The following is a 19,210-nucleotide window of genomic DNA, read 5'->3' on the forward strand; positions in this document are numbered from 1 at the left end:
TGAGCAAAGGTAAAATGGCTCTTCTAGTCCCTAAAGGAGTGCAGGCTCAGCAGGAGCGCCCTGCAGGAAAGCGGTCGAAGGCAGGGAAGGACAGGAAGGATGGGCAACAGCATCCCAGCACAGCCACAACCCCATGCCTGGCGGTCCCCAAGGAACTGACTTCCCCCTTTCTGCTTCATACGTGAGATTTTTAAGATCTATCCAGAAAGCGAGGGGTAGAAAATGCTATCTACCCTAGGAGCCCCAGAAATATTCTCCAAGTAGAAAAATGATGGCATTTCCAGCTTGACATGTGACTTCCTGGGAGAGTGGAAGTCGGGACTTTACAGCTATTTGTGTGTGGTGTGTGTCTACATATGCTCACGTGCACCCACGCATGCTAGTGTGAGAAAGAGACTAGAGAACGTGAACGTGTGTGAAAGGGACTGAATTAGCCCCATCTGCTCCGAAAAGATCATTTTCTCCTTGGATTTCTATTACCATCGTATCATTGCCACACTAGAGTGCTTCTAAAAGGCTACAGCTCTGGCAGCCAGCATCATTACAGCTGCTCAGATTATTAACAGTATAAATAAACTCTCAGAGACACTACTAAGAAAATATTAACTACAATTATCACTGTCTGATAAAATAATGAACAGTGAAGTGTTATTCTGCTGCCTCAGTCACCACTGCACATTTATGTGTGCTGTGAGTAATGAAAAACAGTTTATTTGCATACTGAATCATCCTGGAATTCATTCTTGCTATTTTATTTTATTTATTTTTCTAAAGATCAAGCAGGACGGGCTGAAGCTCTGTGTTTGCAGAATTCAGCGTACCCCGCCTCCTTTCCCGCCGTATATAATCCCGTTAATTCCAAGTGAACAGAAAGCCGTGCTTGTAGCCATGCACACGTCTGTCGGAGGAGGGAGATGGGGCAATGTGCAGGCTACCAGCAGCAGCTCTAAAACCTCCCGATGGACTTCTATTCTTGGGCCTCGCTGCTTTTTCTCCCTAGATGAGGAGCAAGGGCCCACACAATATCAATGCCGTGATTGCTGTGTAGATCCTCCTCGCCTTCGCCTCCTCTGCTGGCCTGCGCTGCTTTGGCTTTGTGAGCTCGTTTTTCCTCACATTCCCTAGCGATACTCCTGAGTCCTGTCCCTTCTTGACAGCAGCAGGGAACTCGGGCTTGGTTTCTCATTAATAGAAGTTATTACTTCCCTGCAAGCACTGGGGAAAAAAGTTCTTAATCGCTTGGAGAGCAGGAGCCTCTTGCCCCAAAGTCCCCAGGCCAGGCTCCAACCCCCTCGCCTGAGCAACACCCTCCTCGGCAGTCATCTTGTCTTCCTCACCGTCTGTTCATTAGTGTAGCTCATTAAAATGAGGAGAAAAATAAACTACTTGGACCTGAAACCACTCACTGCAGGGCAGATATGACGCCGAGGCTCCAGTCCAGGCAGCCCGTTCTCATGGCCCCGATGGGGGAGAGGCTGCCCTCTTTTGAGCCGGGCCCTGCGGATTAGTAACCGCCCAGCCCCAAGACACCTTTAATGTCTTCCCAGGAAAGCGCCAAGTAAAGCCCCTGCTTTGTCCAGCTCTTCCCTACCAGGCCACCGCAACAGACCTGGCCACCGGCGGGGAGAGGCAAAGGTAAAGGCCAGGCCAGGCCGCCGGCGGGGAAGCGGCGCGGGCCCGAGCCCCGCGTTGAGGGCAGCCGGCGCCGCACAAACACAACGGGTGCAAAAGCGACGTTTTCTGCGTTGGGGCTTGCAGGGAAGCTGACGACTCGGGGCGATGGCAGGGTGACATGGCCAGCACGAGACACGTTACCAAGCTGAGTATGCAAGGGCCGCATCCCAGACAGGTACGAAGGAAAATCAGAAAGCTGACAGGCAGGGGCAGCAGCAACTAAATGCAGCCAGAAAGGAAGGCGAAAATGCAGTGCTGAGTGAGAGAAAAGGGAAGGGGGCATTTTCTAAAATAGCTTCCCTCGATCTAGGCCAGAAAAATCCTGCGCTGTACCTTTTGTGTTTTTATCCCGCTGCCCTTTTTCTCTGCGCTTTTGCATCATTCCTCCAGCATCTCACGCTCCTTGCCTGGTCTCTTTTCATCGTCTAGAAGCCTTTTGTTCCACCGACCCCCACTTCTGCGTTCACTGCCAGCTCCACGCAGCCAGCCATGGCGTGACCACCTTTCGATTTGCGCACCCCGGGGCTCCGGCTGCCCGCTTCGGTACGATGGTGACGGAGGAAGAGAAGCGGGGCGCAGAGGCAGGAGAAAACGCCATCTTCGAGCGTCCCCCTCTGCCAGCTGTGAGGGAAGGACAGCTCGGAGGAGGCAATCTTCTCCCTCCGTACACATCACTGCTACGATGAACCTCCGTTCATGGGAGGGGAAAAGTCAAGCCGCAGCCTTCCTCACTATTTTCCCTCCAGCATCCTCCCTCTCCTCATTCTCAGCAGTTGGGCTCTTCTGGCCACCGAAGCAGGTTAGATGTGGCTTGCCCTGAATAACTGACCTACATTAATTTTTCCTCTTTAATTAAAGAGTTCTTCTGTGAAATGATTTATGAGAACTTCTTTGCTAAGGGAAAGAAAACAGTGTATTGTTCCACACAGGTTTACAACGACAAACATGCTCTCTCCAAATGAATTTTGTTCCCCCAAAAGCCTCTATGGAGGGCAAAACACAGAGAACGGTAAAGGATTCGCTGAAGAAGAACTGAAGTTCGTTTTAAATCAGTGTACCATGTACAAATGCTGTCTTACAAATAGGATTATTTAATTTAAACCTTCGATCTGTCAAGTTCCATTACTTCAAATGGAGCCTGTCGTTTCTTGACTTCATTATAAATCAGGATTATATTACAATTTACGTTTGGTAAAGTCACCACTTCGACAGGAGGCAGTGAAAAAAAATTACACAGCAGACAGTAAATAGAGCAAAGTCATTGCACTGTTCTTGAAAGGCAAAAAGTCATCTTGCTAAATGAGGGTCCGAGCTGTCCTGTACCAAGACTGTTCCTAATAAATAAAAGACCTCTGGGAAAAGTGCTGAGCATACGCTGGATCTATTTTCAGCTTGCATCAGCAGCTGCTGCCCCTGGGATCGTATCTTTGCTCATACCCTACACCATATGTAATCACTCCAGTGCTGCAACCAGTAAGATAATGAAAGAGCATGGCATAAATCTATACTTGAGTGGAATGCTAAATGAGAAAAATAATACAAAAAAGGGGGAAATAAACCACATTTTCAAGTCATTAGGAAGAAAGACTTTGACATATGAAGTGTTGCAACCATTAATAGCACTTATCATATAGAGTGGAGACAAAGAGACAAATTAATCAAACTGACAGAACTGGGACATTTTATGCTAATGCAGGCTCCTGGGTTTTCGTTTGTATTCCTCTGTGTCTGGAAAACTGATACCATTACAGGGCAGGAAATTGCATGAATAACATGCAACAGATCATAAAAATTCACACACCAAGTGCAGAAACACTGCCAAAAGCACTGTAAAAACAAGGCTAGAGACCTCAACAGAGGAACTACCAACAGCTAATGAATGCAAATAAGTACAGGAATATTTCCCAGCCATGCATAACAATGAGACATAGGCTGTGACTCCGCAGTCTCCAATAGTGTAGGTAAAATAAAGCCTGGAGAGAGAACATACAGAGAGCTGGGAGGAACTGCTGGCCAAGCCAGGGTCTGAATTTGTTTGCAGTATTGCAGCCAGCAGTTTAAAGTCACCAGGGAACCGGCATAGCCAAGTGTCGCCTCCATCTAAACCTATCGCTATGTTAGATTTAATTTAACGTTTCAGGTAGAACAGAGAGGAGGAGGAGGATGAAAGAGGAAATAAAACAGAGCCACAAACCAGTGTGTAATTACACAAAATAAAAATCCCCTCGCCCTTGTGCAAATCCACAGCACGCAGTAAAAACCCTCACAGATAAAGACATTTAAAACATAATTAGTTTGGGAAATACAAAACGCGCCTGCTGTCCAAAGCCACAGCCATGTCGTAAGGGGCAGGAAATGGCAAGAACTACAGGAATGCTGGGCAGGGCACAGAGTAACGCAGGATCTTGCCAAGGTTACTTCACTTGCCGTAAAGGCTTCTCAAGGACCTTTAAAAAACCCTGGCAGAACACAGCACTGGTGAAGTGCAGAGCGCTCATCAGCCATATAAACACCAAACGACAAATACATTCACTTGATGGGCAGCCACGGCATTTCTCATCACTCTCCGTTTTTTAAAAAAGTGATGTTTCCCCCTTGCATGGTTACTACTGTATGAATCACAGAATGGTTTGGGTTGGATGGGACAGGACCTTAAAGATCATCTAGTTCCAACCCCCCCGCCATGGGCAGGGACACCTTCCACTAGACCAGGTTGCTCAAAGCCCCATCCAACCTGGCCTTGAACACTTCCAGGGAGGGGGCATCCACAACCTCTCTGGGCAACCTCACAGTGAAGAACTTCTTCCTTACATCTAATCTAAATCTACCCTCTTTCAGTTTAAAGCTATTAACACCTTGTCCTATCACTACATGCCCTTGTAAAAAGTCCCTCTCTGGCTTTCCTGTAGGCCCCCTTGAGGTACTAGAAGGCTGCTATAAGGTCTCCCCGGAGCCTTCTCTTCTCCAGGCTGAACAACCCCAACTGTCTCAGCCTGTCTTCATAGGAGAGGTGCTCCAGCCCTCTGATCATCTTTGTGGACCTCCTCTGAACTTACTCCAACAGGTCCATGTCCTTCTTACGTTGGGGGCCCCAGAGCTGAATACAGTACTCCAGGTGGGGTCTCATGACAGTGGAGTAGAGGGGGAGAATCACCTCCCTTGACCTGCTGGTCATGCTTCTTTTGGTGCAGCCCAGGATATGGTTGGCTTTCTGGGCTGCAAACGTACACTGCTGGGTCATGTTGAGCTTCTCGTCAACCCCAACACCCCCAAGTCCTTCTCTGCAGAGCTGCTCTCAATCCACCCATCGCATAGCCTGTCTTTGTGCTTGGGATTGCCCTGATCCAGGTGCTGGACCTTGCACTTGACCTTGTTGAACTTCATGAGGTTCACACGGGCCCACCTCTCAAGCCTGTCAAGGTCCCTCTGGATGGCATCCTTTCCCTCCAGCGTGTCAACCGCACCACACAGCTTGGTGTCGTTGGCAAAGTTGCTGAGAGTGCACTCAATCCCACTGTCCATGTCACTGACAAAGATGTTAAACAGTGCTGGTGCTGATATGGACCCCTGAGGAACGCCACTCATCACCGCCTTCCACTTGGATGTTGAGCCATTGATCGCAACTCTTTGAGTGCGACCATCTAGCAAACTCCTTATCCACCTAGTGGTCCATCCATCAAATCCATATCTCGCCAATTTAGAGACAAGGATGTCATGTGGGACAGTGTCAATGCTTTGCACAAGTCCAAGTAGATGATGTCCATTGCTCTTCCCTTATCCACCAACACTGTAACCCCATCGTAGAAAGCCACCAAATTTGTCAGGCCTGACTCGCTGTTAGTGAAGCCATGTTGGCTGTCACCAATCACCTCCTTATTTTCCATGTGCCTTGGCACAGTTTCCAGGAGGATCTCCTACATGATCTTGCTGGGCACAGAGGTGAGACTGACTGGCCTGTAGTTCCCTGGGTCTTCCTTTTTTCCCTTTTTAAAAATGGGGGTTATGTTCTCCCTTTTCCGGTCAGTGGGAACTTCAACAGACTGCCATGACTTCTCAAATATGATGAATAGTGGCTTAGCCATTTCATCTGCCAGTTCCCTCAGGACTCGTGGATGCATCTCATCAGGTCCCATGGACTTGTGCACCTTCAGGTTCCTTAGACGGTCTCGAACCTGATCTTCTCCTACAGTGGGTGCTTCTTCATTCTCCCAGTCCCTGCCTTTGCCTTCTGTGACTTGGGTGGTGTGGCTGGAGCACTTGCTGGTGAAGACTGAGGCAAAGAAGTCATTGATTACCTCAACCTTCTCCATGTCCTGAGTAACCAGGTCTCCCATTTCCTTCCAGAGAGGGCCCACGTTTTCCCTAGTCTTCCTTTTATCACCAACATACCTACAGAAGTTTTTCTTGTTGCCCTTGATGTCCCTGGCCAAATTTAATTCTATCGGGGCTTTAGCTTTTCTACCTTGATCCCTGACTCCTCAGACAATTTCTCTGCATTCCTCCCAGGCTACCTGTCCTTGCTTCCACCCTCTGTAGGCAAGGACTGTAGGTGAGGACTAGCTCTACGGGGGGGTAAAAGGAGTAAAGTTGATACCTTTTGGAGCTGCATCATTTCCAGAACTGCTCTGACCTTCCCCAGAACAGAATGATATGCAGCTGACTGGATTGAGCAAGAGCATTTAAATGCCAGTACCACAAGCAGCTAGGGAGACTTAACTCCATCTCAGCCAGACCCAATACAAGAGGCTGAGGAAATACCAGCCTTCCCGCGGCTGGCTGCCTTCCTGAAGATCAAGTAGAGTTCAAGTCCTTCTCACATTTGGTGCTGGAGGACCCCATGTTCAGAGGCGGCAGGGCAGAAGCTGTTTTACCCCGCAGAGATGGGCATGGGGAGTGCACGATAGAGCCCAGAACTCCATCCGCTCTCCAGCAGATCACTGTTGGGGTTTTAGAGTTTTAGCCACATGAACAGGGTTTATCTCCAAGCCTCAAAATCTCCTTCTGTTCCTTCGGTCACTACTAGAGTCTCAACAGTGTGCTTGGTGTGGTACCAAAAAATGGTGCACGCACACAAAAGCAAGCTGGTCCAAAAGCTTTCCAGAGACAACGACGGTGTAACCTTTGTTTTAAGGGGAGAAATTAGAAACAGGCATTCATTAATTCCTGTAAATACACACCCATCTGACAGACGGACAAGGGTTGCTAACTGCAAATGGAATGACTATTCCCCTTCCCTTAAATAAATAAATAAATAAAAAGATAGCAGAGACAATTAGTTACAAAAAGGCCTCATGAAAACCTTGGCTTTAAGAAATTTTAGTATAAGGAGGGAAATACTTTGATCAAGTAGTTATAATGATGTTGATTTCTTCCACTCTTTACAATAGCAAAGACACCTTTGAAGTCTCTCAAGAACACATGACGCCTGACCCTCTCTTTTCCTCTACCTGCAATCAGAACAGTTTGGGAAAAGAAAAGCCTAGTTAAGAGTGAAACATCCATTCCTGAAAGAGAGTATTTAGAGAGGTCTTTACTACCTATGCCCTCTCAACTGAGGTTTCCAATTGGGAAGTTCTTTAATAGTGAAAGAAATCCTGTAAGAGAAGAATTGGGCTCATCTTTGAAAAGGAAGCAAAACTAAATCAAGCCCCAGGTAGCCTTATGGGGTGTTCTTCTCAGTCCAGCTGCAAGATACACTGAAGACAGGGAAAGAAGAAAAGGAGTTATTGATTTAAAGGTTTCTGCTACTACTGAAGGCAACTCTTTCTGCTTTCTGAATGCCATGACGACTTTGTAAATGTGAACAAGTTTCTTTGTAGAATGCCCGAATGCCTGTATATGTCATGGACACCTCTTCATTCTTCACTTCCTTTGACAATGGTATAGATATTATTTGTCCTCTTATATACTGCTTATATAAACAGGGCAAAAATGACAAGGATAGATGGCTCTTAAAAAGACAGGCAACTCTATTTTTTGTGCCTTGCATTTGACAAATTAGTTTGGACATTTAAAACATAGCCTTGGTTTGATGTGTCCAGTCTCCTGAATACTAACAAGTTCAGGAACAGGCAGAAACTGCTTGATTTGGCTTCATGTCCAGACAAAAACGCCATACGCAGAAAATCATCCATGAGGGAGCATGGAAATCTGCAGTCAGATAAAAATAAGGTTAAAAAATAGTTCAATTCGAAAGGCAGATGGAATGGCTGGAGACCCATCCACCGCAAGTCCAGCTTCCCATTCCGGAAGCAGAAATGAGCACTAGTCCTCTGTGGAAAGCAGAAGGGAAGTTGTCAGGATTTGCCTTTCCCCAGCTTTTTCCTGTCTTGAAAGGTTACTGGCTCCAACCCTGTCCTTTGAAAGAAACAGGAAATAACTTGAGCTTATTCTGTTTTTACTTGACCAAGAATCTCCTGACAGGGAAATTTTCTCTGAAGGCTGCCTGTGTATCTGGGAGAGAGGTGGTCAGGCATGTCGTACTACTGCTGCGTGGTCAGAGATGGAAAGATATTTTGCTTTCAGAGTTGTTTCTTACCAGCTGCAGGCCCTTGAAACAGAAGACCACAGGTCTGAATTTCAAAGGTAAGCAAAAACCCAACACATTTCCCACAAGCAAAAGCTTTACACAGCCAAAAATGTAGTCTCAGCCTCCTAGCTGACACTCTGACAAAAATCCCAGACCACTTCATCAAAAGCATTTTTTTCCTGAAACTGAGAACTGTACTGGTAAAGTTTGCATGGACATTTTTTTTCTTTAATTCTGCTCTTTTTACCTTGAAACACTACTGCAGACTGCATCCCCACCCATTCTGGGAACATAGAGTAAGAGGTATATGCACAGACTAGGGAATCTGGTCCTATCAAAATTCAAAGCAATCACATTTCAAGTAGAGTATTACCTTATTACTAGACTCTGATGCACAATACACTGGATGCCCACACCTCTTTAAGCTATTAGCACCACTGAGGTCCCTTTCTGGGTCAATTAATTTATTTGGATGGTTTTCTTTCTATTTTGCTACCCACAGAAACCCACCTCAGCTCTGGCTTTGGGAAGTACATCTGACACCGCGGAAGCAGAAGGAAGCACTGAGAATACAATGCTGCCGCTGAATCCATCCTGGGTCACACCTGCATAATCTCCCTGCAGTCCTTACAGTAAGTCTGTACACTTCCATTTCTCTGAAGTGTTGTTCTGAAATGATGAGCAGCTGCTGCAGGGAATGATGTGAACCAGGTGCAATATATACTCAACTAAATATGGTTGCTTCAACACCAAAACAAAGATGCCCAGTTTTTGAGTTCCTGAAATCCACAGCTCCCATCTGCCAAGGCTGATTAGCTCTCTGTGGAAGAGATCAAGTCTTGCTAGGTACCTACTCACCTATTGTTTGGGATAAATGGGATGCCCAAAAGCTACAATATAGGAAAAAGTTTTTACATCTTGCTCTAAGTATCAAGATTTGTTTTTTAAATTAAGCATTTCTTTTGAACCTGGGTCTGCAACAGCTCTGCCACTTAAGCAAAAATTCCTAATTAAGCATCCTCAAAGTGCCCCATTCTCCTGGTGAGGGTCTGGAACTCCGTAGCAATTCACAGATTCTTTCTGATCTGCTCCACACCTCCAAGTTTACTTTCCTCTTGGATGTGGTAGTCTCACCAGCTGTTATCTATGGCAATGCACAGGACCTCAGGTATGATGCAGGAAGAACAGGTAGAGGACACAGAGTAGAGCCCATCAGTCACCCAGGACCAATCGGCCAGATAAGGCAGTGAGCAGCTCCATCTTACCCCAATCATCTTGAGAAATGCTGCAACTAGTCTGAAAATCCCCTCAATGCCTCCTGCATGCTTAAAAGATACAGAGGGAAGAACATGAGACTGAAACTCTGGCTGAGGAGTGATAAACTGGAAGCTCTGGGTTCAGATACACGAGCTGCTCTGGGACCAGTAGCTGTGCCAGCTGTGGGTCAGTCTGTTCACCTCCGTGTGAGGTAATGTGAACCAGAGCATTTAGAGAGAGGTAAACACAGCTGAGTGGTTCACACAAGGTGATTTAATTATCAATGACCTGATGCACAGACCTGTGCTGTAATTCCCACGTGATGCATCAGCTTCCACTGCAGCACTTGCAGAGAGGTGATGACAGTATTTTATTTGTTCACAAGAGACCTCAAAAATCTACTGCTGAAGGTTTTATGTTATCATTATTTAACTTCAGAGCCGATACCTCTCAATTCCAGCTGTTGGTGACACTTTGTTTATATATTGGTTTTACTGAAAGCGCTAGTACCATGATTCTCTGCTGCTCTCAGCCCAGCTATGGCTATTTTAACTGCAGACCCCCAGCTAGCAGCAGGCCCTGCGTCACAGCAAGAAATTCCCGGTGCCATTTCAATTACAAATTAACCTTTTCTTCTCCACTGTCTTCTAAAGCCTCCACCACGGACTCTTAAGTGACCCAAAAGATGCATCGTGCAAACTTTAAGCAAAAAAAAAAAACCATCCCAAAATACAAAACACAAAAAAAAGAAAAGATTTAACTACTTCTGTGTGCTGAAAACAGACAGTTACAATTAGCTGCATGCTTTGATGCCATCCGCTCTTAGAAGGTCAGGTTAAGCAAAGTGAAGAGCAGAAAGGTTTATTAGCAGATCTGATCTATGTTATCTTAGTTATCTTAAGTTCCACTCAACTACATCTGTATTGAGCACCAATCTTCTTCAAGGGGTGTCTAAAGCTCGCCCCTCTTCAAGGCCATTTGTCTTACAGTTATGAAACAATGTGCAGTCATACACATCACTGAGCAGTTTGTTGCTAAAAACACATGCCAAATTTTTCAGTTGATTTTAATCTGGCTTCAAAACAACTGCCTTTGGCTCTCATGGTATCTTTCCCCAGTAAATTAAAACACGCTTCCTGGAGATATGCCTGATACTTTCTTTTCATTTAAGTCTTTAAACAACCATGCAGGCCTCCTCTCAAGCTCTTTCAGTGAAATTAAATCTCATTTTTAAAACAAACCAAGCCTGGGCTAGACTGATCTGCAGTTTGACCAAGTACAGCTGCTCCTACTTATTTATTTTATTAAAGTAAATAAAGTGCCCAAGGACACAGCTTTTACTAGTGTTAGACTGCACTGGGATTTGGAGGTGTAGTTGCTGGCAGTCTCCCATGAAAGTGGGACAGATGAAAATTCAGCACTGCACAGAAGTCCTGGAATAAACCAGCCATTTCTCTCTTCAGAGCTTGCATTGAACATGTAACAGAAAGTGTGTCTACTTCTTCCTCTAAAAAACTCAACAGCCTGCCCGTAAAATTCACAGAGCATCTCATTCCCAAATCCTAGTATGATTCATTTGCCTTCTGCTCACCTAAAACCCATATTTCACTTCCAAACTGAACCACACTTCTTAGCCTTAATGTTTGTTGACTGCTGCAATGCATCATTTGAATACATGCCATATTCCATCCCATAACATGCTCAATTTCACTGGTAGCTGAGAAAAACAGTCGGTTTGACATTATTCACCGGGGAATCCTTGTCAGAAAGTGCTGTACAGAGATAAAACCTTATCTTCTTTGGGTCTTGGGAACACTAACGAAACAAAGCTTGGTACTGGGACCAGAAAGTACCTTACAGGTTGTGGTCTCTGACGTGGAAGCTGAGGGGTGTCTTATCTGGGCTTTATCTGTCTGTTTGTTCAAATGGCAAATGCTCAGCCTGTATTACTGGACTCTTAAAAGAGCAGAACCTTAGTTTGCCAGCATTAAAGAAATTCAAAGCTTTTTTAGAGGGAGAAAAAGTAAAGGTAAGAGAATCAAAGGTGGAGGAGGAGATCTTTCAGCCTGCAGGGCCAGAGTGCTCAGTGTTCAGGCACAGTCATGGCTCAGCCACCTCATTTTCATTCATGCCCACATATATATGCAACTCCCCCTCCACCTCCCAAATACACCTCCTGTTCCACATCTTTATTGCTTCTGCTCACGCCCTTAGCATAGTCTACCTCTAGGACTCAGTCTTTGGGACATCTTTTAAATTTTAGATTATGTTTGTCATGTTTGAGCGAGAAAGTTTCCACACCACAAACTGCCTTTTCAATAGTGAGTGCAATCACAGTCAATCAGCCTGATTTAGCACTAGCGGCAGGCACGAGTCTAACAAAGGCAACAAAATTGAGTCCACTTATCGTGGTGGTGAATTTCATTCTGTGCATTCATCTCCATATCCCCTTTGACAGTACATTTTTACATGCTTACTCGAATAAATAAATAAATAGTACAGGTACCGCCAAAGGGAGGGAAAGGATTTATTGCAAGATTTTCTCTCCTTAACATGCATATATGCATGGCTTTTGTTTTCCTTTTTTAAGCCTAGCTCTCCCCACAACACAACAGAGGTGTATTTCGCTTTTCTCCACTGGAAAAGATGAGGGGAAGTATTATCAATGGCAAGAGAGCCCTCATCAGAAAATAATGGAAGTTACACCACACGGAATGAAAAGTATGCAGCTAGTTTCTTCATCATACTTGAGGCATGAAAAATCAGGCAGTGCCGGAAGCCTTTGCAGCAAGACATAGATGGAATTTCATATCACATCTTGATGGTCTCATTTCTGTTTTATCACTCACCTGCTAGAAACAAAATACACTGTTTGTACCTTGTACTGTGCTACATAAGCAATGCACATAAAACAATATCCATTTCTGTCTCACGGTTTCTCCTGAATTAGTATCACGTCATGCAAGACCTCAAAAAGTACCCAAATGCTCAGTTTTACTCTCACTACAGATCTGCAGCCTCCAGTCATCCTTCGGTGCTGTCAGTGTCAGCACTGTGAATCAGCACAAAAAATAACACATTCCCTGGAAGGAATTTAGGAAACCAGAGACCCAACTTCCATCCACACGGACTCACTGAAGTGTCATTGCTGAGGTAAGGTTGAAGCGTAAATGAGTTTGAAGCCTGACTTTATTAGAAACCTGATGTATACAACCTCTTGCCACTACAAAAGGGTCTGTGGATGAAAGGGGTGGTGGCTTTCAGTAAGGCTGTCAGGTCACTGCCACCTCCTGAGCCAAAGCAGAAATAATTCTGGCCAGTGTTGCAATCTGTGAGGAACATCAATGGCCAATACAGTCATGTAAAGAGAAAACCACATTAATGCTTCCCATTCTCTAAGAACTAACTTTAGCTACTCCTAATACATCTCTGGGGTGCCAAAGAAAAAGGGTCTTTTGTTGTTCCCTACTGCGTAATAACATCCCTCCAGCTGGGAAAGAAACTTCCAAGCAGACATTTTCTTCTTGCCCTCTTGCTCCTCTTTCCCACATTTATCACCTCTTCCATTCCACACTCCTGTGCAGAGCACTGCCAGCTCAGTTCCTGCATTCCTTAAAGATATTATATTCATACATATACACAGAAAGGAAAGAAACAAAGTAAGAGAATATTGCTTATTTCTAGAGAGATAAAAAGGAATAGTAATCAATTGCCTTTAGCCAGCAGGGTATGTATTAGTCGACCTCCTGCATCCTGCCTTTGATATTCTCCTCATTGCAATCATCTTTTGTTGGCTAATTCCCAGCATTTTTCCCTCAGGCTGGCTGGTTGGCATGGATGGTTAGCAGCTGCCAGTATTTCTCCTCCCTGTCAGCTACGAGCCATACTAATATTAGATGCCTGGCTCAGTCCCACCCAGGGTGCCGCATGCCTTCGCTTTCCAACATACTCAGCTTTTGCCAGCCTTGAATCCAAATCGAGGTCCTGTCCTGCCTTTCTCCTTGCAAAGATTTAACCGGGTGAGGGAGTTAACCCACGTCAACTGAAGAAGCAGATGACAGGTTTTACAGGGCTAGACCTCATGGGGAAATGGCAGGTTTCACAGCAGCCGTCAGGGAGCAGTAAAGGAGTAAGAACACAGACAAATTCAGCCTGTGGTGTGTGCTAACATCTACTTTGAACATCATTCTCTTAATAGCAAAGAGCTGTGTGGATAAACAAAAAAAAGCTCCCCAAGCACATCCCACCCCCTCTTCCTAAAAGAGATGCTGCTTCCCTTTGCCCCTTGGAAGATTTGTAAGCCACAGACAACTCCATTTAATCCTTTTAGAAGGCAACTTTTCCAGCAGATAGTTCACTGCACTAAAAAAAGCGACCAATAACCACTCTTTAAAACAGATTCAAGAAACTTGAGGGTTACAGGTAAAATTAACCAACCTACTTGAGAAGCAAGTTGGTTTTATAACAGAAAGGATAGTACCAGACCAGTACTAGAAAAAGCTTGGTCTACTACTTCGGAAGACCTGTGTTTAGCTTCACCAGAGAGAAATGCATTTGGTGCTTTCATGGCTGCAATGACCAGGTGAAGCTTTTTTCAAAGGTACACCCCAAAGTCAAAAAAATGCAAGCAAGGTTGGGAATCTCATTTCTAAGCTGTAGGAATCTAATGCAACTGAGGGGGTTTATTTGTTGTTGCTGTTTCTGTCTTTTCACCATTTAACTACAACCTGTTTTCAGAAAACCAAACGAAAAAGGTGTTTGCATAGACGATGGTCCTCTGTCCAGCGCCCAGCTTTCAGCTGGCCCATATAGACTCGCTGTGCACTTCTATTAGCAAAGCCAGGCAGGTAATAATAGCGTATCAAAAGCCTATTCGATGAAGCACTGGCTCCTTCTCAAGTAGAGTACCACTACAGCATGAATGACTCAATCATCTACTCGAGAGCTATTACTTGCAGCGATGAAGCAATGTTAATTGGATAATGGCCTGCTGCCAGCTAATATTGGCATGACCTACAATACCTCTGGCTGACAGCCGTGTCTCTCTCTCTATCACACCTTTTTTTTGTAATCTGGATGGGAAGTGGAAACCATTAAAAAAGCCTCATAAGTGCCATTTAACTTCTTATAATGAATTAAAAGCTTAATTAAGTGCCTTGTTAGAGGAAGGAAGACCAGTTTTCATGATTAAATAAAACAAAACAACAGTTAGGGGTACGGAGTGAATGACTAACTTTACAGCTTTAAATTCAATTCTTGGAAAATATTAATTTTGGGCAGCATTTAACAGCGGCTGCTAGAGGAAAACTGCACAATTGCCGAAAAATACCCTGGGTGAAAAGCAGGCGAGGTTCTAGTTGTTTACCAAAAACTGCAAATGAAGAGAAAAGCGTAGAAGTTAAGAGTTAACAGGGTCCTTTTTTATTAGCTGTAGGCAGCTGACACACTCCATTCCTCTAACTCTGCTCTGAGGGCTGACAGTTCACACACCACAGCCACATCTGAGCCCTTGTTATTACGTGGCTGTTTTTCCAAGCGTTTATCTACACAGTAAAATACGTTGCTTTAACAAAAGGTATAGTACGAAATCAAATTACCGAGGCTAGCACAAAAGGGTTTACGGAAACTCTTCAATCAGTGCAGAATTAGCTCCATACTGACTTAGTTTAACTTGATTAGAGAAAGGTTTGAACTGAGGCACATTAAGTCACGCTTGAACTGACCTGAAAAGTCTAACACAAAGTTCTGCAGCAGTTTAAAACCCTGTAAGGTCAACTAGTCCCAATTCTGTGTGTGCACAATGTCTCCTACTGAAATGACTGGTGTATCATAAAGACTGCTCTCACCTGTAATTGGATATGAACAAGAAATAATGTAAAAAACTTAAGTTCACTGTTTAGCTAGACAACAGTTAACAACGCCCGGATGCCAGATTAACAAAAAGACCCCAACATGCTATGAAGTAAAAAAAAAGTGTACAATTTAGACTTCAGAGGCAGATTTACTGCTTTGAATAATCAAAAATAAGTTCTTTTGTTTTGATGTTAAGCTCCCTCACACCAACATTACACGAGTGTAAAAGCTTTATATATAAAGCTTTATCCAGCTCCAACATCAAAACTTTGAGAAATAATAATGATAATGACCTTTCTCCACAATTGCATACTTTTCAGTTTTCAAACCACGCCAGAATTTAAAATGCAATGCTTGTATGGTTGACTTAAAAACAGCTTTGCTAATTTACGAGTGATCGTCACGTTTGGAAAAGTTTTGAACCGTGAAGACTATATTTAAAAATTATTTTCAATCTATATGCCAACATAAATTGTCTACATAAGCCTGAAAAAAAGTACTGGCTCAGGACACTAACTTCGAACTTTTGTTTGAAATTTTTGCACTGAAGGAATAACCCCCTACATGACAGATTAAGACAGTTTTCACAGATACCTTTAGAAGTAACTCATGGGCTGCCAGAGCTCTGCAGACCATGGACTAAAAACAATAGCCTTGGGAAAAGCCATTAGCCTGTGAACTGCAAAAGACCCTGTTAACTTCTTTTAATGCAATATAACTAAGATGGTTTTTCCCCTGCTCTATCAGCTCTTAAAAACCAGGAGTGTTTCAGTTCCTTTTATAGGGAGCTCTGACACTGTTCTTTTTTGGAGGCACTTCCCATATCTACACACAGGCACTTACCAAAGCGCTCAGCACTCTGAAGCAGAGCAACGCCAGAAGCTGACACGTGCTTCTTAACCAAGGAATAACTGAGAAATAACAAAGTGCATCAGGCAGCTCTCTACCCCAAGTGACTAGCATTTGTGAGGAAATTATTTAACTGACCACCTCACGTATATCCATTCAAATAAAGTAGCCACTGAGCAAATTAAATTCAATGCAGTTAACAGCAATTAATTTGCACATGGAAAATATCTGTAAAAGTAAGCACTGGTACTCTAGACGTCTTGTTTAATAGGCTAAGACAGTTCTTTTCCAGGATGAGAAAGTTAAAGCCCTGGTGCTCTGCAACTAAGAGAAGCATGTGGGAAAACAACAGTGGTGGTCAACTGACAATTTCAGAATACTGGAAAAAAGCTCAAGAACTAGATTCACTACTTCTGCAAATCCATGGACTTCACTTGAGCTGTAACAGCAGCCAGAGTAACCCTAAGTCACTAAAACTTTTTGATCTTTCATTAAGATATATTCTAAAATGTAGAAGTCCAATACTTCATTTATCCAAAGGGCATTCACTTCAATAGAAATCATTTATGGTTGGACTGGAGGAATTTTTTTTTACGTATTATCTCATATAAAACACATAGACAAACCTTTGTGTTTTAAATCTTTAGTGTCATATGAACAAAGGACTGGGTCACCAAGTGCAGACACATCCTGATCCCCCCACCACCCTGCTTCTCCCACTGGCCTGTGGCTCAGCACCTCACTGCTGCTGTGATTAGAATTCTGCTAATTTCCAATCTACTTTTACTAAAAGCCAGTTGAAACCAATCAATGCTTGTGTCAACATTGTCTTTTTAAAGAGAAACTCCTCCTCTCAGCCGTTTCATCTCCTCTGCCTACACAGAGCTGTAGCATGTCGCAGTTGTCACACCAGCAGTATGACCCTGCCACAGTCTTGTCTTCTCCTGCTTTAGTCCAGGCTCCTTCTCCTGAACATCTCAGTTACTCTTGTATATACTTAATTGAATTTAAATTATTTTTCTTTAACAGGACCTGAATCATACATGGAGGTCTCACCAAGGCTTTGCAGAAGAGTGCCGATACTCTCCTGCCTCTTTGTACCTGTGCACACTAGGCACATTTTGTCACCTCTCTGCACCCACCCTTGTTTTGCGGTGTGAAAGCTATGTGACACTCACTGAGACTCGATTCTTCCACTGGAAATTATTAGTGGACACTGCAGAATCATAGTGTGCATCCTAGCGCATCCTCTGTGATATCTCTAAACTCCTATGCAAAATGTCTGGGTTGAAATTTCTTCATGAGTAATATTCAGTGTCAAGACTCATGAAGTCACACCTGGTGACCTACTTCTTCTAATGCTCTCCAACTTGTGCCGTGACAACATCATGATGCTGCTGAAGTCTCTGGAGAGCTAAACCAGAGGGGGAAAAACAGTGTGTGGACACTTCGGGATCTGTCATCATTTAAAAACACACTGTGCTTCTTCATGGGTGTTAAGCAAATGATGGTGAAAACCCCTCTGTATGCCAGAGTACCTTCCCACTGAGCGACTGCTGTCCTGTGCCCTGGGTACATTGCCACCCTTCTTGTACCACCCAGCCCAGCCAAAGATGTCGGGTAGGCAGTGCCGAGGCGGCAAGTGACGGCAGCGCTGGCCAGCAGGCACACATCTCCCCTCTATGGGCAGCAAAGCCACTGACATGCCCTATGGTATCTGTGCTGTCACAGCTGTATGGCTGTGAGGAAACTACAGTGGGGGTGGAAGCCAGCCAGTGAGATTTTGTGGCAAAATAAAGTAAACTTTCCAGTGAGGTATGTATTTTCTACGTCCCTTGGCTTCCTGCTGTGGGAGCCATGCTGCATGTGAAAAACCCTGCTTTTTGACAGACTGTGTTCATGGTTTCTCGGTGGAAAACACATGTCCTGAAGCAGTTAAATCCCAAACTCATTGTGAGGGGAGGCGAGAGGAAGCAAGGCTGAATGAGGTACAGGAGAGGGGAAAGAGGAGGATGAGGATATGAGCTGCCAGAGCGGGGTGGACAGCAATGAGACTCCCAACAATGTGACAGCTCAAATGATTTTTCAACAATAACCTGCCACCTAGCAGCCACATCACCCCTTTCAAATTTCCTGTCTGGTACAGCAGAAGAGTATCAGGGTCCTGACAATGCCCTGAACGAAGCTACGGTAATTAAGCATTTGGGTACGACTCCCTCGGCAGCAGTGACAAAGGTGAACTGAAGCATCTTAAAGCTTTGCCACCGTAACCGTTAGGAGTTACTGCTGGTGAGGAAGGCTGGCGTGAACATGTCCATCGTTCAGCAATTTGCAACCCACCCAAACACAAAAACCACATCCAGAGCCGTGCCAGGGCAGGCACTGAAACCTGCGCCACGCTGCCCTTTGCCACCTGAGCGGACTGCGGAGTCTTCCTCACCGCATAGGATGGAGGGGGCTCGTGTTTATGGCGGGGACACGGTGACATACTGTACCTCTTCTGGCAGGCTGACCACCAGGTCATTTTCCGTCTGCCCTACCAACGCCTGCAAGAAGTACTCGCTGCAGGCAGCCAGCACAGCCCGGTGGGCGCGGAACTCCTTCCCCTCCACGATCAGCGTCACGTCACAGAGAATGTCCTGCTTCCGCTGGTCATTTAAGCAGAGGAGAATATTGGTACAGTGCACCGTTGACTCATACACATACATGGGGGAGTCAGTCTTCTCATCCACAGACATGCCGTTCACACCCTGCAGGGGAGAAGGGAGGAAGAAAACACAAACAAGGTGGTGAGGAGCAACACAGCCACCAGGTGAACATGGTGTGGTGCGATGCTGCCGGATTTCTGGATACCCTGGGACCACAGCCAAGCAGCCCATTAATTCTTAAATCTGAGCAAGTTGCTTGGGAAAGGTATGGGGAAGGGCGTTCATTGCCACTGGCTTTCACTCCACCGCACTTCGATTACCTAACCCGCCCTTGATTTCCCCCCTCAAAACCAAAGTAGAGTTTAGATGGACTGCAAAGTGCTTTCCTTCAACCACCTAC

At 44.8% G+C, this 19,210-nt stretch overlaps 1 protein-coding gene across 3 annotated transcripts in view; it reads right to left on the reverse strand.

Annotated features, from left to right (window-relative positions):
- The window catches only part of BACH2 (BTB domain and CNC homolog 2), a 197,100-nt gene that overhangs the window by 36,901 nt on the left and 140,989 nt on the right, over window positions 1–19,210 (reverse strand). For all 3 annotated transcript variants that reach the window (XM_069804871.1, XM_069804872.1, XM_069804873.1), the window contains one exon: window positions 18,658–18,912. In XM_069804871.1, coding sequence (XP_069660972.1) covers window positions 18,658–18,900 — 243 coding nt within the window. In that variant the 5' untranslated portion in view covers window positions 18,901–18,912. The remainder of the gene's footprint in view (window positions 1–18,657; window positions 18,913–19,210) is intronic.

Source organism: Haliaeetus albicilla, chromosome 17 (assembly GCF_947461875.1).
Source record: "Haliaeetus albicilla chromosome 17, bHalAlb1.1, whole genome shotgun sequence".
NCBI lineage: Eukaryota > Metazoa > Chordata > Aves > Accipitriformes > Accipitridae > Haliaeetus > Haliaeetus albicilla.